General features: G+C 39.6%; 1 protein-coding gene across 3 annotated transcripts; it reads left to right on the top strand.

Moving 5' to 3' along the window:
• Positions 1–292: 292 nt before the first annotated feature.
• Positions 293–20,865, top strand: SMARCE1 (SWI/SNF related, matrix associated, actin dependent regulator of chromatin, subfamily e, member 1). 3 transcript variants are annotated; one of them, XM_045985726.1, is made up of 11 exons: positions 293–1,071; positions 3,067–3,118; positions 3,289–3,332; positions 6,302–6,406; positions 11,427–11,507; positions 12,397–12,528; positions 12,782–12,953; positions 16,486–16,658; positions 17,248–17,349; positions 17,972–18,182; positions 20,592–20,865. In XM_045985726.1, exons 2-11 carry the CDS (start codon positions 3,112–3,114, stop codon positions 20,798–20,800), a joined length of 1,236 nt encoding a protein of 411 aa, XP_045841682.1. In that variant the 5' UTR covers positions 293–1,071; positions 3,067–3,111; the 3' UTR covers positions 20,801–20,865. The 3 variants fall into 3 exon arrangements, with proteins under 3 accessions (XP_045841682.1, XP_045841683.1, XP_045841684.1); XM_045985727.1 differs by lacking the exon at positions 3,289–3,332; XM_045985728.1 differs by lacking the exons at positions 3,289–3,332; positions 6,302–6,406 and having other exon boundaries at positions 295–1,071.
• The last annotated feature ends 200 nt before the right edge of the window (positions 20,866–21,065 follow it).

The raw sequence follows: 21,065 nt of genomic DNA, 5'->3' as shown, positions 1-21,065 counted from the left end.
TAGGCACTGGCAATAGAGAGATGGTCAATGCAGATTAACTGAACCTTTTCTTTCAAGACCCACTGTAATGGGTCTTGAAATGTCCTGTAATGCGCTGTAATGCGCAGGAGATGACAAACGCAGTTCAATACAACAGATCAGGTATAGAGTACAGTGAAGTTACCAAAGACCCGTGGGAGTTCACAGGAAGGACTAGGGGGGAAAGTTCCAGGAGGGCACCACAGTGAGAATCTGAGCAGGATCCGGAAGGACAGATAAGTTGAAGGTGGGGATGAGCCAGGGCAGCGCTGGGCAGAGACTAGTGGCACTCCCCGCGCGGCAAGGGCGCACAGCCTTGGCCGAGGGGATTTCCATCTCTGGGCCCCGGCTCAGAAACCTGGCACTTACAACACACGCGCGGTTGGAAAAACTAAAAAGGTCCGTGTTGCTTTTGGTCAAGGTTTCATGCCTGGCCGTTAAGGCAGGAAGCCCCGCGAGGCGCGCGTGGGAACGGAAACTGCGCGAACCCGGTCGCCCTCGCCTCCATCCTTCGCTTGCTGAAGTATATACTTTGGTCGAGAGAAAGAGCAAGGAAGAACCCGGAAAAAACCGCCACCACCGATCGGCGCAGCGGGGGCCCGGCCGCCGCGGCCGCAGTGGTTCCGAGCGCCTCTACCAGGAGAGACCCCGCCGTCTTCCGGCCCCGCGTGTGGAAACCAAGGCCAGCGCCTGCCGCCTGCCGCCACACCACCTGCAGCCGCTCCGGCCCCGCGCGGCAGCCGTTCGGGCCTCTCCCGCCGCCGGGCCCCTCCGCCCACTCTGCCGTGACGAATCGGCGCCCGGCCTGGAGAGTACCCACATTCGTGGGGTTTTGAAGAACGTGTGGGGCCTGAAAAAAATCCCTGACCAGACGAAGCATCACCGCGTCCTCACCTGAAGCTTTATTTTTTCAAAAAGAGTCGGGGGAGGGCTGGAAAGCAATTAAGAAGAGTGTGGAAAGTGCGAGTGCGGACGCTCCGGACGCGAGGGGCGGGGCGTGCGCGGGACAAAGGGAAACGAGGCCGGAGCTGCGGGCGCTTTTTCTGCCCGCGGGTGAGTGCTTTCGACTGGGCCCGAGCGGGTCGGGAGGGTGGCGAGTCGCGGTGTCCCGGCTTGACTGGACCCCGAGTTCCCGGGGGCTGCTGGGGTTCAGGCTGGGCCGCGGGCCCAGAGCTGGGGGCCGGTTGCGGCCTCCTCGAGGCCTAGCGGAGCGGGCTTCGGGAGGGAGTCCCGTCTGGGGCCCCTCCCCGGCGGCAAGATTTGCCCCTTCCACTAACCCCGCGAAAGTGGTCAGGGCACCCATGCATTCCTCTTTAGTGGAGTTGTTCGTGAAGTGCATTCAGCACAACAACCTGAAGGAAGTGACCTCAGGGGAACCTCTTGGGGCAAACCAAGTCCGTGGTCCATCCCCTCTCCTCCCCCCCAGGAAGGTGGTTTCCCTTTGGTTCGGCAGCGACCGAGGACACACGGTGTGGCTTCGAGTGGAGAGCGGAGAGCGAAAGCTCGGAAACAGTCTGGCCTGGGTTTGAAACCCAGCTCTGGCACTTCCTGGCTGTGTGGCTTTAGACAAGTTACTTAAACTCGCCGCCGAGGCTCCTATTTTTCTTGTGTAAAGTAGGGATATCAATACATATCTCGAAGGGTAGTTGTGACCATGAACCGAGATAAGTGATAAGCCTGCCCGGTAGACAGTCTTCAGCGAGTACCTAGTATTTTATGCCCGGCGCCAGGGATGGGTCCAGTGGCAGACAAATGTACAAGCCCATCCTTAGAATTTATCGTAGCAGACGACAGCCGTAATTTTGAAGTATTAACAATAGTGTGATGTACCGGGGAGCTTTGGCGGTTATTATCAGGGCTCCCCACAGCGAGGCCTACTTGTTGTTGACAGCCACTCCCCCCCCCCCCCCCCATGTGAGCAGGAAGGAGATGTGCACCAGAGTCCATGGTTTCTGCCCGGTTCTTGGTTCTTACCGAAAGAGGGAGAGACCCAGGTTGGGCCGTTCAAAAAATACTTCTTTCCGCACAGCCCTCTGATTCCTTATGTTCCAGGGAATTAATTCCCTTAGAATGTAGAAGAGAAGCAAAAGCATCATGCTTGTTTCACGTAATGTTTGATGAAAGTACTCCAGTAGTCACAGAAGTTATTTGCTCTTTTTCTAAAATGTCTCTTTGTACACATTGTGTGTGATGTATATTGATGTAAGAAACAAGCTCACGCCTTCGTGTTCTTGTTCAGAGCTGGTAATACTAGGACTAAATTTAAGCATTGAGCTAGGTGCTGGGACTGCGATAATGAATGAAATGGCCTCTGTTCTACAGTTTAGCCGTATTAACAAGTATAATACAGTGTAATGAACAATATTATAGATTTAGGTGAATTGGATAGGAGTACAGAGAAGGAAGCAATTTGTTCTCCCCAAGTACTTTATCATGAAATCTCCATTGAGATATATATTTTGAAATGGGCTGTGGAGGGTTAATAAATTTTTCAGGTAGAGGTCAGAAGTTATTCCCAGGAGATGCAAAGCTATTTACCACTCTGAGAGAATGTGAAGCTCTTTATCAACCAGTTACCTTTTGCACTGCCTCCAGAAATAAAATGCTGGCTTGTTTTAATAGAAGTTGTTACTCTACGAGGAAGGTAGAGCTGCTGTTGATCAGTGAGCTGTTAGGATCTGGTAGGCCTTGTTGGGGTGGGCCCTGGTGATACATCACATTCTATTGTCATTATATTTTTATCAGTTGAAATGTTTACATGGCATTAGCAGAATGTTTTCCATGCAGGAGGTGGCAAGAAAAAACTTGAAAGTACACGTCTAATATTACTTTTAATATCCCCAGTAATTTGTTTTAGTCGTTTAATTCTGATGAACCAAATGACCTATAAGATTTAGTAAAATATGCAAAGGATTTGATTACTAGAAGATAGTGTAATTTTACTAAGAAATACCAATTAAACTACCCTATTCTTTAGGAAAACATCTCTTATGCTTGCTAAGTTTTGATTCTCTTTTTTTTTCTTTTTTTTTCTTTTTTTTATTTTAGTGTCTCAGATTCATTCTTAAGGAACTGAGAACTTAATCTTCCAAAATGTCAAGTAAGTTTCATTTTTTATATTTATGTATTAATAAGAGACTAATGCCCTAGCAAATGGGAATTCCAAAATACTCTCATTTTTTTTTCTTCAAAACAGGACCATTGGTAGTTTTGTTGCATAGTATTATATCTCAGTTGTTTACAAGAAGTTATTTATTTTCTTTCAAACAGAAAGACCATCTTATGCCCCACCTCCCACCCCAGCTCCTGCAACAGTAAGTTTTAATTTTCTTGTTAATGTAATAGCCAAGTCTGGCCTTGATACAAAAACCCAGATGTCTTCCAGTGACAGTCACTCAATCATCACAGCAACAGGATGAAAAATTCAGCCAAAAAACAGCACTTCCTACTAAATAAAATAACTCTCTGCATCTTACCTTGAACCGACCCCAACATTTAAAGAAACATACTGCTGAAATTCCAACCTCCTCTGCTCAGTTCTCTTTTTTAAATGGGAAATAAATGATAAGTTTAACATCTCTTTCTAGTTAATCTCTATAAGAGTCTTAAAAGTTGATATTGAGTGAATGCTCAGTCTGGCATTTGTTATTATTTTTAAACCTAACCTTCAACTGGTTACACTTTCTCTCCTTGTTTATATATAATTTTCATATTAAACAGTAAAGCTTCCAGTACCATAATAACACTCATTGTAAATTTTTATTTTTCAGGCTGTTTAAGTAAGGATTTCATTATCTTTGGGTCAGATCCTGCCTATTGAATATGTTTTCAAGTTTCTAAATAATACTTCTGAACTAGGTTTTTCATCAAGCAAGTTCTGGCCCAGCTTGGACAGCATGTAAAATAATCATCCAGTCCACAAAACAGATATAACAGGAACTATTCAGGCCTTGCTGAAACGGATTCCTTGTTGTTTTTTGTTTTTTGGGTTTGTTTGTTTTTTTTTTTTTGTCTTTAAAAAAACACTGTTAACATTGACCATGGCCTACAAAAGCAGTTCTTTAATAGCTGTTAGCCCTCCTTCCTGACCCCTTATCCCCCAAATTGCAGGCTAGCCTACTAATTAGGTCCTTGTGTAATTTTTTTTCTCCACTAGATGACTGCTCTTACTTACTAACCCTCAGATGTATGCTTTAGTTACCTTTATCAACAATTTGTTTCTCCTTAGTAAGATACTTCTTAAAAGAGATACTGTATCTCATGTTCTCATTTCAACTTATGTAACATACAGTTTCTAAAGTTACTTCCAGTAGATCTTAAAGTCCTGTGTTTGGTTTGTTTTCTTTCTTAAATCAAAGAACATTTCTTAATGACCATCTCCTTGGCCCTCTGCTAGTGGCTATACAGGTGGAGTTGAACAGTTGAGATTCCTGACCTCAAAGAGCTAACCATGTACTTCAATTTTGGAAATGGTATAATTGTAATGTTTGATTTTTTTAATTCCCTTAATTTTATTGCATTATTGCCTCATAATGTTGAACAGTGATTTTCATTCTTTATGCAACCTTTGAAGATGTCATTTTGACGTATATACTGCCTTTGACAGTGTATAATCTCTGGAAGACAAACTTGATTTTTTGGGATAATAAAAATAGCTCAAAAACCAAGTGTCCCCTTATGACTTCTCAAATGTTGAAAGGGATTTTTTTTTTTTTTTGGCCTTTCTTTAGTCCTATTTCTGTACTACTATAATTTCACATTGACACATAAAATAAAGAAGACTAGGGATTAGGACATCCAACAGAGTGGATATCAAATGAATTATCCTCCTTCCTTTTTTTTTTTTTTTCCATTCTACCATCACCATCACCCCCCCCCACCACCACCACGCAATGTACCACTCCAAGTAATATACACTTCTCTTGTGCCTTTGGTACTTCATCTGTGTTTTGCCTACTTAAATATGCCTAATTTGCGTCTTTTATAACTATACAGACTAGAATTGATCAGTTGTTCTCTTCTCCTAAAGAGTTTCAAATGTAATATCTGCTTGAATATCTTTCTTTTGGACACTAAGGTTATGTGCAGCGGCATGTTGTAGAAAATTGTGTTTATAACAGCCACAGCTTGGTTGGGATGTGTTAAGTGTATTTTACATTCTGCAGTTGAGGACTCATATTGTTAATTGCATGTTAAAATTAAATTAGTTGTTTTGGTTGAGTTTCATTAGATAAAATCCCCAATTTTGGTTTCTCTTTGCTACATCCTTTTTATGCATTATACCTTTATTCTCATGAACATTGGATGTCATTGTATTAACCATGAGGGCACTGCTATATTAAGAGCCCATTTGTGATTACATCAACACATAATTCATGAAACCAAAAATTCCATTGCTGCAATGAGCAGTTGTGTTTTGAAAGGGTCAAAGGTATCGAAACTAGATGAAAAAAGAAAGTTCAAGTCTGTAAACTAGAAAAGTAGTTCACATTAAAATTAAATGGCAGAAAGTGTTCATGATTGACCTATGGAAGATGGATCAAAGAAGAGATGGAAGAGAAAGCCTAAAAAAAAAAAAAAGAATGACTGGGTTTAAAAGATCAGATAGCACCCCTGAGTGAAATCCATGCATTTCTTACAAGTCTTTGTTTTGAAATCATGTATGTGACACCCATTGAATCCCACATATGTTCTTTTCTACTGACTACTCTGGCTTCCTGATTTGAGTATCTTTTCATTTTTCACATTATATAGAAGGATTTAAAATTGTCTCTGACACGATCCATTTCTTGTTTTTATTTGTTCTTAGTAGACAAATACATTGACGGCATCTGCATAACTGTCAAGGAAATCACATTTTGTTTTGCATGTAAAGTGTTCCAGACTTCTAGTTTATCACATGTCAGGGCTTCCTATCTCAGACACCTGTTGCTAAGTTGTTATATCATGTTATTGACCATAAAGTAATCCGGAGTGTTTGAGACACTTCGGTATATTGCTTATTCCGAGAAAACAAGCACACACACTCACGCTGACAACAAACACGACTGGCCCCTGCAAAGATAAAGAAAGGGAAGAAAGGAAAAAAAAAAAACAAAAAACAAAAAAAAAACCACTTGCAGACTGGTTTCTCAATGAAAGATAAAGAACAATTACAACACATCATTGCTTGTTTAAATTCAGGTTGCTTTTGCATGCCATATGCAGATCATTTTTCATTTCTGTGTTTTCCTCGTTTGAGCTCATTTCTCATTCGTGTTTTTGTCTCATTTGTTTCCATCAGCAAATGCCCAGCACACCAGGGTTTGTGGGATACAATCCATACAGTCATCTCGCCTACAACAACTACAGGCTGGGAGGGAACCCGGGCACCAACAGCCGGGTCACGGTAGGAGAATCAACTATTACAGCATCCGGCAAACAACTGGATTTGACCAGAAATGCCTCCAGAGTTAGGTCCTTTTGAATCAGCAGCACAGCCATTTAAAAAAAATTTTTTTTAACCTGGCTTTTTGACTATTTTAAACATTCATTGTACAATCTTAAACAGGAAAAAAAACAAAAAACAAAAGAACAGTGAAATCTGGATATGTATGTAGAAGAAAAGAAGAATCCATTCTGTTTGGTGGTTGGTAGAGCTAAAGCCCTGGGCACTTACTGCTTATACTATATGTAGATAAACCTAGAGTTTCTTATGGATAAAATACCCTTTTTGAGATAAAGAGTATCTTTCATTTAAGGTAATTGGCATCAGGCTCAAGAACTTAGTTTCTGAATAAAAGCCCGGCTTATGGACCTGGGCTTTTTTCGGCTGGCCTACCAGTTTGAACTGCTACACATAATTATTTGTCTTTTGGATTTAATCGACTTTCTGAGATTCATTTCTCTCCAGTTAAAAAGAGATTTAATATAACTTCAAAGAATTGCAGAATGCAAGTTGATGAAATTAATTTGACATGCCAGACTAGATACCGACAACTAAAAGTGTACTTATAATCTGTAGGACAGGGGTATGATTTCTGAAACTGAGGATGTTTCATTTAAATGATCAACCTAAGACAACCAAAATTGGATGATATATTTCAGATGTTTCTTTTAGAATCATCTTAAACTGCACTCAAGGAAGCTTAAGTAGCAAAGAAATAAATGTAAAAATGATTTACCAAACGTAAATAAAAATAAATCCAAAAGCCAAATACCTACATATGTTGGAATGTGGCATTGGTGAGAATTTATACAACCCAGAATGGCTGTAAACTTTTAATACTTGGTTTTTGTTTGCTATATTCATAAATAATGAATGTGACTTCAAAAGAGCCCTCTCACCCTGTAGTCAAGCTAGAGCAAAAAGCTTGTAACTATCAAACTATATGTCTATCTTGGTAAGCATATTGCTTAGCTTGATAGGTTTTGTTTGTCTAAATTTTTCATTGTTTCTGCATAATTTGTACTTCATAAGCATATCAAGTTTTATGTGCCATGCATATTTCATGGTATCTGAAAAGAATTTTGACCAAGTGTGTGTATGTATGCATTTCACAATGCATACAATTTTTATGTACATCGGTATGTGTTTTTCCCTGGCCTAAATGTGTTTCACAAGTGTTATGGGTGGCAAGGTTATCCAATGATAAAGAACATTTTAATTTAAACAAAGAGCAGAATCAATTTTGGATCATTCATGTTAATGCAGAAAATTATTCATGAGGAGTGAACAAGAGAATGATTACATTTTAATAGCTCTATACAGTCAGCTCTTGATTATCTACATGAATGGAATAGAAATGGTGATAACTGTATTACTAGAATCATTTTTGTTTCAGTTTGTATAAGCATTTTGTTCCTAACTTGGATGTATCTGTGGGAATTCTCTTTTAATAGAGATCATTCAGTAGGAAAAGGAAAGGTCATCCACTGTCTCAGGGCCAGAGTCAATTACCTGTTCCTCCTCATTTCCTCTTGGGGATGTTTGAACCAAGCATTTGGAGTTGGCACTAGCTTTGGGGTGGATTAGTACAGGAGGGTTGTTGGGCATGGAAAATTTGGCGTTTTGGTTCTTTGTGTTGGTTTTTTTGGTATTGTTGTCCTCAGCACCAGACTGAAGTGTAATCAAACTGCTGTCTAGACTTAACCTGAAGGGACCTAGAAACTGAAGGCTTTCAGCCTCTGTTAATCCCAGCCCCTTCACCTTTTAGGTCACTGAATTGCTGTCTGAGAAAATCAGTTATGCCTAAAGTTTTACACAACTTTTTTTTATGTATCTAACTGAAGCTTTGTTAGGACTTAATGGATATGATTTTGACCATTATAAAAGTATTTTATTTTAAGATGACCCCGATGATGTGTTACCTTTTTTATTCCTTTAGGCTCCTTTGTGGTATCACTATGTGCAAATAGCCTTAAGTCAGCGATTTGAAAGAATGAGTCTGTGAAACCCTATCTGGTAGCTTCCGGTAGGCTCTGTAGAACATCTGGTTTCCCTCATGACTCTAGTACACTTGAATAGTTGTGAGACTTTTTACAGCGTGTTGAAACTTTTGGAGTTCCTGTGATAGCCATGAGATGGAATTCATTCCTAGTCAGTCCTTTCAGATGGTGGTTAACATTCTCCTAAGTACAGGTGTGAAAACAGTTTGAGATGAGATGTTAAAAATGTTTTATTTTTGTGCTAATGGAAAGTCCATTCTAGAAGAAAACTCTATCAGAGAAAAGGAAGAATTAGAAGAAGCAACGACAAAATCTCTTGAGTGGCCAAAATAAATTTCACAGACTCATGATCTTTATTCATAGGCGATTCCAGGAATTACTGTTACATAAGCACAATTTTAACTTACCTAAGCATAGTTCTTACGTTCCCCCAACTCATTGCCAGTTAAAAGCAGATAGTTATAAAGAGGGACTATTGCTGCTAGAGGTAGCTTTCCTGATGGAAGCAAGGAAAGAAACTGCTAAGAAAGGAAACATTTCCTCCAAAGGTATAACCACTTGGCCATTTAGTCAGGGGCCCGGCAGCTCTCATTCCTCAAGTCAGAGGAGTACAGGAAAGCAGACGTTGTTTCTGACGGACTCTTATCAAAATAAGGTTAAAGTGTCTTGAGGGACAATTGCCTTTTTTTTTTTTTTTTTTTTGGTAAAGAGTAATGTTTAAAACATCGTAGAAAGATGTTTGCTGAGATGGTAAATAAATTAGGAATGTTTAGTCATATAAATCTTTAGTGTCCTGAAAACCAGCTAGAATTTAACTTTGTGGTTATTGTTTGGGTTTGGTTTGGTTTGGTTTGGTTTGTATTTTTAAATTGCCTAATCAATGAAATAGGGCCTTGTTTCATTCAAATGAAAATATAACCTCCATATGTAGACATTTTGGGTACCTACTTTTGGAAGAAAGAATAAGCAAATCTATTAATGTTATCAAATGTGGTTCTTTGAAAAGTAGAGCTCATATTACTATGATTTGTTTTCAAAGTGTTTTAAGTCAATATATTTAAAACATAGACTTTTTAGAGTTCTTTATCTCTTTAAAGAAAATTTGTTAGTGATAATATACCAACTTCAATTATTGGCACAATTCCAACTTTATTTGTAACCCACTTCATGGAATTCTGAAGGTTTGTGTTGGATATAAATTGGAAATGCTTCCTGGTAACTTTACATATGAAAAATCAGACCTTTGTGTATCTTGCTCTGAACCCATGGCATAAAGCTAGCCTTGTAGGAGTTCCCTTACCCTTCCTTGAAAGAGCTACAGACCTTGAGACCGATCTTGTCTTGTCTTACTGGCTGTTCATATCATTGCTGTTGACAGTGTCTATCCCTTCCGGCTTACCTCACTCCATTGCCCAATGCTGGCTTAAAAAAAAAACAAAACAGGGTCTGTCTGCATAGGCACCAGCATGAGGTATGGCATGAATGTATGGGAGGAGTGGAAAGAAGAGAGGAAATACTGCTTCAAAGGTGATATGCTTTCTAACAATCTCATGTAAGAAGAAGCAGAGTTACAGAAAGTATGTAGGGATGGAGAAAGACCCTTGTCCTAGGAGGAGGAAGCATTGTTTGAAAGCAGTGGAATTGGGCAGACACACCAATCTCAGAGATTAGTGTGGATTAAAAAATACGGTTATAATTGGTGTCCCAGCCCAGAAAGGAGGAGTTTGTCCAGAGTTTTACCACAGCAGCAACTGAAGGGCAAGGGAACAAAATATTTCTTAGTCTTCTTATGAGGATTTGCCATTCCCTGTCTTTGATAATTAGAGCGAAGCCAGCACCTCTTCCCTCTAGCCTGGCAAGAAGAATCAATATCCATTGTCTCCTAGAAACTGGAGGGAAATAAATGTGATTCAGCCATGATGAATTTATTCTGGGTCCTTGATCAAAGGTAGTCATATATGTTAAGATGAAACTAAGCTCAGAAATAGGCGCTTGTGGATCGCAGTTATCTGGGGCGCCCACCAGACGCTGCCTGCTTTCTTTTACCTAGCTATTAAGCCCACAGAAAGAACCGGTCTCATCTTTTTCTTTGCCTTTGTTTTCCCTCTAATCCACTTTTTTCTTTACCTTTTTAAAAAATATTTTTAGTATTCCCTCCTCGTGTTTTCCTTTTTTTTTCTCCCCACTAAACCAAAATTTTTACTCAATATAAGGCCTCAAAAATAACCTCATTGGGCCCTGTGTCTGTGATTTCTCTGCCCTTGGATAAACTCGTTCACTCCCACTTTATTATTAGGACTGAGGACAAGAAAAGGCATGACTTAGTTTATAATTCTTGATCCCCTTTATAGAAAGCCACTAGATACGGACCTAGAACCTTAAGAAAAATAAAATCTCTAGTCCTGATAAAAGAAATAAGGTATTTTGTTTTCTGTTTTGAACCTAGAAGGTAGTTTTTGTAGGGGTGTTGTTTATGTAGATGTGTGGTGCGTTCCTGGAGTAGTACAAGTAGATACAAAGACCCCCACAGACAGTGTGAGAGTGGTAAGTGCTGAAGGAGCCCAGACTCCAGCAGATAATCAAGTGTTGACTGTATGTGTAATGGTAAATTAAGCACAATTAAAGGGTGCTAGATTATGTCCTAAACGTGGGACATGTGATATGTAACCAAATATTTTCAGTGTATGGATTATTATGTAATACTTTATTTGTTCTTACAGCCAGGTTGTCAAAGCAGTAGCAAAAATCTGCTAAGTAAAATATTTTAAAATAATGTACCTAAAGTCATTTTCTTTATTTTCTTTTGATGTGAACATTTCTGAATTTGCAGTGATAGCTATTTTCAGTGGAGAAAATATAAGAATCTTGTATCCATGGACGAGTAGAAGAAAGGCGCATTAGAATTTTTTAAGGGACTCTCTTTTCATTTTGCTAGTGAACTACTTGCAATTGAATAATGAATGTATTTAACTCTTTTGTAGGCATCCTCTGGTATTACGATTCCAAAACCCCCAAAGCCACCAGATAAGCCGCTGATGCCCTACATGAGGTACAGCAGAAAGGTAGGTGCCAGGAGCCAGAGGGAGGAAGGACTGCTCTCTTTGCTGCTTCGCTTTACATCAGATTTCATAATGGCATAGCCAGGGTTTCTGTGTATAGTCAGAGGAAAGGATAAGGAATTGCAGTTTTTAAAAAACTTGGTTCTGATTTCAGAATTCCAAAACTAAAATCCAACAAGAAGAACATGATTAAATAAACCGTTTAAGTCCATTAGACAGTGTTACGTAGCCCTTTGGAGAAATTCAGTGACATGAGAAAAATAGGAAGTGAAAAAAGGCGTATAGAACTACATATATTATCTTATTTTTTATAAAAACAATAGCAACAGTATGTTAGTTTGAAGAAGAAAAAGGTCTAGAAGGCAGTGGTTATCTCTACAGAATAAGCTCATGGAGATTTTCATTTTCTTTACACTTTTGAATTTTCCCTTGTGGTTTGGTTTGGTGAACCTATATTCTCTTAAAGTAACAAAGAGAGCCAATATCTTTATTAATAGTAAGAGCGTTGAGCTGTTTTCACCGCTATTTAGAAATTTGAGGTCACGCTTATTATACATGTATTTGATGACATGGTCTGTTGTGTTATGCAGATTTACCACTTTCCTTCTAAATTCTGTGAACTTTTAGAGAGACAGAGACTATGTTACTGGGTTATCTCATCTTAACCATCCCCAGTGATTGGAGATGTCTTGAGATCTGCCATGGATTAATCCAGCAAAAGAGATGAGATTGGCCAGCTATTGATAAGTGTTGCAGTGGGCTGATGAGAACATAGGGATTTGATACTATTCCTTCTGCCTTTGTTTATGTTTAAAAGTTTCTATATAAAAAGTATTTTTAAAGGTCTGTATTTTTAGGCATCCATACTGAAATTTCATGTTTCATTTTTAAGGTCTGGGACCAAGTAAAAGCTTCCAACCCTGACCTAAAGTTGTGGGAGATTGGCAAGATTATTGGTGGCATGTGGCGAGATCTCACTGATGAAGAAAAACAAGAATATTTAAACGAATACGAAGCAGAAAAGGTAGAATGGGGACCTCAGTGGGGTGGAGACGATATAAAATGCATAAACATTTGCTTGTTCTTTGTGACAGAAACAAAAAATCTAATCAGCTGAGGCTGTACTGTCTCTGCTGGGTCAAGTCACTTTCTCTAGGCTTCAGATTCCTTGTCTGTAAAAAGGAGATAATTCTGCCTTTTGATATTCAAATGAGATAAAGCTATCCGTATAACCTGCAATATGTTAATTACAAAACTGAAAAATATTTGAATTTCAGATAGAATACAATGAATCTATGAAGGCCTATCATAATTCCCCCGCATACCTTGCTTACATAAATGCAAAAAGTCGTGCAGAAGCTGCTTTAGAGGAAGAAAGTCGACAGAGACAGTCTCGCATGGAGAAAGGAGAGCCATACATGAGCATCCAGCCTGCTGAAGATCCAGATGGTAAAAAAACAAAAAATGGGGTTTTGTTTATGTGTTCTCTGAGAACTTAAAATACAAGCAATCGCCAAGTTAATGTCCACCCTAAATGGAAAACAAAGCATATAAGTGCCATTTCAGTATTTTGATTACTTAATCTTAAGATCTGCATGTGAAGTTTCCATAAAAAAAAAAAAAGATACATCCTTGTTAGTGCAGAAAATAGCAAAACCTATTTATTGTTTATCAGAATCTTTATGCTCAGAATGCAGGAAAGGTTTTTGAGTCACAGTCAGAATTTTGCCTCACCTGCTTTTAAAAAGCTCAGTGCTTTCTGGTTACATCCTGTTTTCCTATTGGTTCCTTAAACTTGTTGAATTAAAGGCTCTCCAGGGAGAAAGTTAATGAGTGGGGAGAAGCATTGTGAAGTTGTTTTCCAGTTAATTCAGAAATCTAGCGGGGCCTGTGATAACGCATGAGGGTGCACACATGCACACACACACAAATAGATGTACACACAAACAGCAGAGCTTCCTGATTGGCTTTCCATGACTCGTTTGCAGGTATACGGATTACATCCTTGGTCTCTGCAGCCAGGCAGGGTCTGAAGCTGCAAGGAGCCTCAGAACTAGCCCCCTGCATCAGGGGCCATACTCCTCTACGAGTCACGCCTGCTGTATAAATCACATTTTCTCATGTGCTGCTATGATGTGGAAAAGGCTAGAGGCTCCAGCTACAAGCAACAAAACATCAAGAAAATAAGACCCCATTTCAGAGTAGGGGTACAAAGAGAAGGCTTGTAAGAACTTGAAAGATACTGAGGAGAAAGGAAGCAATAATGCCACCTAAAAACATGAATAAACATGTACCCCATAGGAGAGGGAGGAAATATGTTTTTAAAAAGAATGGACTAGGATATTGACAAATACTCTCATAAATACAGAAGAGAATAGAATAATGTAAATAATAATAGAATATGGATTAGAAACCGTACTGAGTGTTAAACAGAACCAGTAGTGCTAAGGACATGCTAGCAAACACAGGCCAAAATTACTCAAGTTGGATGATTAATGCAAGAAAAACATACAGAACTAACAAATAGAAAAGAAGATCCAGTCTACGAAAAACTGGAAGGTTGAGAGATGAGTAGAAGAGTATCAACAAAGATTAGCAACATGGAAGCCACAAGTAGAAGCAGTTAAAAGTTTTCTTTAGGTGAGAGGGGACAGTGAACTGAGCAGGACTTCAGAGATCCACTCAGGAACAGTTTTCAGAAAAAGATCCTCTTCTCTGTTCCTCAGACTTCAGCCCATTATATTTGAAAAGTTTAAGATAAGAACTGAAAGCTGCTGGCAAGAAAGGACAGGTGAAAATGAAGATGCCAGGATAAGAGTGACTTCAGACCTTGGACTTTATGCCTCGGAAATAGCAGAAGAGGAAAGTGTGCGAGGTGGGGATTAGCATCAGTCCAAGAGAAGGACTGTGAGCACAGTGGTGCCTGCTGCTATTCTAGAGAAGGCTTACGCAGCTTCCACATAAGACAGCAAAACGTTTTTTAAATGATATTTTAGAGAATGAGGTAAAGTAAAGAGCTGGTGAATTTGAAAATAACTAGAAAATATAAGCCCACCCCCAAAAAGTCAGACAACTCTAAGGGTAAGAAAAGACAAGTCCAGATTGCTAAGACTTGATTTCCCCTACCAGAGGTCAACACTGGAACCATATAAATGAAAGAAGAAAGCAAAAAACCAAAAAAGTATATACAGTTCAGATAGAGATAGCATGAATATACCATGTATAATCTTAAGTGTAAATATGAAAAGCTTAAAAAAATAAGGTCACAATTTTTTTTAAAGATTATTGTATTTGTTGAACAGAGAGAGAGAGATCACAAGTAGGCAAAGAGGCAGGCAGAGAGAGAGGGGGAAGCAGGCTCCCTGCTGAGCAGAGAGCCCGATACGGGGCTCGATCCCAGGACCCTGAGATCATGACCTGAGCTGAAGGCAGAGGCTTAACCCACTGAGCCACCCAAGCACCCCCTGAACTTTTTTTAATGGTATCCTATATTCCAGTAATTTTAATTTTAGAAGTATATTAAAGAAATTACTTGAAAGGAGACAAAAAGTAGTTTGCACAACAGTTTGTAGCTGTGGTGTTTATGATGATGAGCATTTTGGGAACTACTTAATTACCAAATAATAAGGGAGGTGCTAAACTGTGACATAGCAGTACAATTTGGGCCTCAAGCCACGTTTCCTAAAGTGTGGTCCCTCCACCTCTGATGGGACACTAAGATGATTAGGTGGTTCAGAGAGGAACATTTTTTTTTTAAATTTTTAAAATTTTTAAAAATTTTTATTTTTTAAAAGATTTTTTATTACTTGAGAGAGAGAGCGAGCGAGAGGGAACACCAGTGGGGGCAGAGGAGCAGGGGGAGAGGGAGAAGCAGGCTCCCCACTGAGCAAGGAGCCTGATGTGGCACTTGATCCCAGGATGCTGGGATCATGACCCAAGCCAAACGCAGACGCTTAACGACTGAGCCACCCCGGGCGCCCAGGAACTTTTATTTTAATGTGTATTGTTTAAGAGAAAGCTTTTTTAAAAAGTGAGTTAATTTAAGTGACTATGTTAAATAAATGCTGGTATGACTTTTTAGCAGATATGTCCAGAACTGTGGAGGGGATAAGGCAGAGGTTGAAATTAAGGAAACACTATTGCATGGCTATTAAAAATAAGCATATAAACCAGATCCGTGCCATGTGTATATGAACTTGGGGGAATGAAAACAGCATAGTATCTTTACGCACTGAAAACTATGTACATGTATAGATTGACAAAAAATAAAAGTAAAATTTGGTAGTAAATGTCCTTTTCCTATAAAATTGCCTTAGGGCTTTAATGGGTTTTTTTAATCGAATAAAATGTATGTGGTGGTCTGGGACACAGTATTGCTAGAGATAATGTTCTCTCTGCAGTGGGCATTTTCATTGTATTACTTTAGTATTAAAGTAATACAGTGGCAAAGACACTGCCCAGTTGCTGTGTTGTCATCAGGTGTAAATGGCTTAAATTACCACCAAGAGAGTGAACCTTTGAGCAGCATTGCAGTCTTGATGTAACATGCAGTCTTCCCATTGATGGATTTCCAGGCCAGAAGATACATGGTTTTTATCACATTTGTGTTTCAGCCAAGTCCTTCTCAGACACAGTGAGAATAACCAGTACCCTGGCCAATGAACACATTATGTCCTCCTCAAGATTTTTCTCAAATGACTTCCCCAGTGCTCCCATGATGTCCTTAAGGCCCCCTTGTGATTGTTTTTGTTTTAAAGATTTGGTTGATTGATTGATTGATTGGTTGGTTGATTTCTTTGAGAGAGAGCATTGGCAGGGTACAGAGGGAGAGGGAGAAGCACACTCCTCCCTGAGCAGGGAAGGGCCCGCTTGTTAGACCAGTGAGGGCCAAGGCTCCTTGGTGTTCAGGTGTTAACATTGTTAACTCTCTCCTGTTTATGGTTTCTGGCGACTTCATTTCCAAACATCTTGTTTATCCCAGATTATGATGATGGCTTTTCAATGAAGCATACAGCCACCGCCCGTTTCCAGAGAAACCACCGCCTCATCAGTGAAATCCTCAGTGAGAGTGTGGTGCCCGATGTTCGGTCAGTTGTCACAACAGCTAGAATGCAGGTCCTCAAACGACAGGTCCAGTCCTTAATGGTTCATCAGGTAAAGTCACAAAGCATCTGTTATAATAAATTGGGCCTATGTCACGGAACCCCAGTGGCATGATTCTATACTGTGCATCAGTCTGTGAGCTAAATATTTCTGTGTTCAGTCTAACCTGTTCCTGATTCAGGGCAGAGGCTTGAAGAAGTAGAGGTTTCCCGGAGATTTAATAAGTTTGTCATTAAAGCTGTAATACAGACTCTTGTGATAGAAAGTTTGTGCATTAAGAATTTTAAGATATCAAAATACATTATTTTAAAAAAAGTGGTATCTAGGGAAAAAAAAGAATTTTAAGATATCTTCTCAACCTTTATTGCTTAACTAAATATTTTTTCCTGAAGAAATTGCTCAGGCCTGAAGCAGTGTTCTTTGACATATACTTGTTAATTATAGTCACTCCTCTGTGCTGCATTTTGTTTTTAAAATCTTAGCTAGACACATTGTGCAATAAGTGATTTAACTTAAAAATTCAAAAACCTTTGTCACATTGTGAAAAAGCATGGACCATTAAGAAATGTCCATTAAAAAATGTATTTTGCTTTCAAGAAAATAATTCAGTAGTAATAAAGCCTAATCATATGTCTTTCAGCGAAAACTAGAAGCTGAGCTGCTTCAAATAGAGGAGCGACACCAGGAAAAGAAGAGGAAATTCCTGGAAAGCACAGATTCATTTAACAATGAACTTAAAAGGGTATTAATTCAATGTGTTCGCTGTACTTCTTATCACTGTGACTTTGTTCTTGTTCCTTTCTCCAAAATAGTGTTTTTATTGAATGTTGTTCACTTTCAAATAGGGTGAACTTTTCTCTAATGGTAAGGTCTTTGCTTTATGAAATTATTCCCATTTTCTGGCAAAATTTCAGTAGGTTTAAGATATCATAGTATCCACACATGTACTAACTAGCCTGTAGTCCCTAGAATCTCTGGGTGTTTTAATTTAAATGCATGCAGGCGTGAGTTGTTTCATTGTATTGAGACTTATTCATTAAATGTAGCTTATAGTGTACACTTTGTGTTAAAACAAGCAGATCCTATGTTTGGTAGCTTGAAATAGGAACTGGAAGCCTTCTATGTAAATCCAGTGTTTTCAGCATTGCCTCACCAACCATTCCGTGCCACTTGCTGGTACGTGACCACTACAGCAACTTTCTTTTCCTGTAGACACAGGAGTTTCAGAGAAGACCTAGAATCGCCCCCCCATATATATATGTATATAGTTCATAACCAAGAAAACCCACTCGTGAAATAATTTCTCTGGTTCAGAGGTCATAAGAAAAGAACAGTACTAAGAGAGTTTTCTTTCTTTCTACTAGTTGTGCGGTTTGAAGGTAGAAGTGGATATGGAAAAAATTGCTGCTGAAATTGCACAGGCAGAGGAGCAGGCTCGAAAAAGGCAGGAGGAAAGAGAGAAAGAGGCAGCAGAGCAAGCTGAACGCAGTCAGAGCAGCATGGTTCCTGAGGAAGAGCAAGCTGTGAGTAAGACCGAAGAGAAGAAGGACGACGAGAACATCCCGATGGAGACAGGTAACCTGCCCGCTGACCGCAAAGTCAGTGTCAAGGGCTATCCTCTATCTGACCTACACATTTCCTTCCAAATCCTAACCTCTGTAGTAGTTTCACATAAAATGTTAATGTCCGTACAAACAGCAGTGAGGCATTGGTCTTTCGTCTGGCTATTTGAGGTCTTGGTTATTTGTCCAGATTGAGTCATGTCATTTTCCGGGTTAGGTGTATAAAGTATAGTGATAGGAATGGTTGAGAATACGGGCCCTGGAGTCAGACATATCTGGCTCTAATACTCTTTTACAACTTGCTAGCATAGGACTGGATACATTACTTAATCTGTTTCCTCACTTTTAGGTGCTCTAGTACCAGCCTCTTAGAGTTCCAGAGGAAATGTACATAAAATCACTTAATATTGCATTTATAAAATCACTTTGGACTGGATTTCACGTGATATTGGCACTCAGTGTTTTAACCTTTATTGCTAAAATGTAATATGTGGTTGTTGTATTTAGGATCAAGCATCTTTGGTGTCCTAGGACAGGGTTGGGCAAGTAAAACCTGTAGGCCAAATCCTGTCCTACCACCTGCTTTCGTAAAGAACGTTTGGTTGGAACACAGCCTTACCTGTGTGTTTACATATTATCTGTGGCTGCTTTGGGGCTACCATAGTGTAGTTGAGTCGGTGCAGAGACGCCTGGCCCATAAAACCCAAAATCTTTACTATCTAGCCTTTATGGGGAAGGTTGGTTGATACCATCCAAGAGAAAGTTCTTCCAGGCAGACTGATTTTCCTGGTTAAAAGCATTCCTCAGGACACAAAATAACATGTAAAACTTTCATAAAATACTGATTAAACCGATTATTTGAAATTTTGAGATTACCTCACCTTCTGGCACCATTTTGACCCTGCCCAGTGCCCTATGTAAGCAGGAGTAAGTTAAAAGTGTTCTAGGAAATACAGCAAAGGCTCCCTGGACCATCACTGCAAGCAAGGGGAGGGACAGTAGTCACACTTGGCATTCAACTGACAACTTCCAATTTGACATCAGAAAAACATTTAGTGGAATACAGATCACTTTACCAGATGTCACTACAGTGTTTCATTCAGCAGATTAGCATTTCAGATAGTCAGATTTTAAGTGTCATTATCTGAGCCTTCTTCTGTTTCTTGTGAACATATTTTTTATCTTAACAAATTTGGAGCATCAATATTTTTGTGGTTAAAGCAGGAGCTTGAGAATTAGGGTCTGGAGCATGATTCTTTGCTCATTTTGCAACTAGACAGAACACTCTGTCCTTTGCCTCTGTTCTGTCATTTATGAGTAGAGCATGCCTATGGGTCTTCACTCAGATTTTGTCCTTTTAGCTGAAGGAAAAAACAAAATTGAGACTATTAGAGCAGAAACCCTCAGGTTCTTAATTTCTTACAGAAAACAACCCAGCATGACATTGAACAGTGTACCTAAAATATTGCCCTTACATCATTTCCATACCTGCTTTCTCACTAATTAAATCCAAAGCACAGAACCACATTATGTCCAATAGAAAGAAAATGTAAGTCCCTGTGTAATTGTAAATTTTCTAACATTTTTTAAAGTAAAGGAGAACAAATGAATTAATAATAATATATTTAGCAGCACCTGGGTGGCTCAGTCAGTTAAGTGTCTGCCATCAGCTCAGGTCATGGTCCCAGGGCCCTGGGACTGAGCCCCACATCAGGCTCCCTTCTCAGCAGAGAGCCTGCTTCTCCCTCTCCCACTCCCCTTGTCTCTCTATCAGCCAAATAAATAAAATCTTAAAAAATAATAGTAATATATTTATTTATTTAACCCAGTATGTCTTAAACAATTGTCTCAATATGTAATCAACATTTTTAAGGATTAACTTTTCCATTCATTTTCATACTAAGTCTTCAAAATGTGATGTGTGTTTTTTACCTGTAGCACATCTAAATTTAGAAGCTAAATTTTCATCAGAAATACTTGGTCTGTATTTAGCTTTTTTTTTTTTTTTTTTTTTTTAAAGATTTTATTTATTTATTTGACAGACAGAGATCACAAGTAGGCAGAGAGGCAGGCAGAGAGAGTGAGAAGGAAGCAGGCTCCCTGCTGAGCAGAGAGCCCGAAGTGGGGCTCGATCCCAGGACCCCGAGATCATGACTTGAGCCGAAGGCAGCGGCTTAAACCACTGAGCCACCCAGGCGCCCCTGTATTTAGCTTTTATAAATTTACAGCTGAGAAGTGGATTTTCAAACCTGAATTGTTTCAAAGGTGCTAACAGTTCCTCAGTCCCCCTAGCTTGTTCCGGTACTTAATATCGTGTGCGGTGAGTGGCTGCCACGTCAGACGGCACAGCTAGAGACTGTCAGCACAATTAGAAGAATAAACTTTTGTCTTGGCACTGACAGTGACACTTATGTGATTACAGAGGAGACACACCTCGAAGAAGCGACGGAAAGCCAGCGGAATGGCGAAGAAGGCACATCTACTCCTGAGGACAAGGAGAGCGGGCAGGAAGGGGTGGACAGTATGGCTGAGGAAGGGACCAGTGATAGTAACACTGGCTCGGAGAGCAACAGTGCCACGGTGGAGGAGCCGTCAACAGACCCCGCCCCGGAAGACGAGAAGAAAGAATAAATGTTGCCTTGTTTTATGTGTTCTAAATGCTTTTTTAAATGAAAAAAATGTTTTTTGAGTTTTAATGGTGTTATGTGGTTTGTGTAGTATTTTTCTTGTCCGTATCACACCGCCAAAGGCTTTTTTGGACCATTTAGCATCACAAGCCAAATGGCACAGTCACCTTTCCTGAGCCATCGTGAAGATGGTTCTTTTCTTTGGGTCTTCTTTCTAGCCCTCAACTACTGAAAGCCTCAGAATCTAAATTAATTGAGAAAATGCCCAC

The sequence above is a fragment of the Meles meles genome, chromosome 18, assembly GCF_922984935.1.
Source record: "Meles meles chromosome 18, mMelMel3.1 paternal haplotype, whole genome shotgun sequence".
Classification (NCBI taxonomy): domain Eukaryota; kingdom Metazoa; phylum Chordata; class Mammalia; order Carnivora; family Mustelidae; genus Meles; species Meles meles.
This window is presented reverse-complemented; position numbering and strand designations above follow the sequence as displayed.

Excerpts from the sequence above, each read along its gene's own strand:
- SMARCE1 (XM_045985726.1), top strand. Across the intron at positions 12,954-16,485 it reads GCCTGCTGAAGATCCAGATG|ATTATGATGATGGCTTTTCA; the intron begins GTAAAAAAACAA and ends TGTTTATCCCAG. Across the intron at positions 17,350-17,971 it reads TTAACAATGAACTTAAAAGG|TTGTGCGGTTTGAAGGTAGA; the intron begins GTATTAATTCAA and ends TCTTTCTACTAG.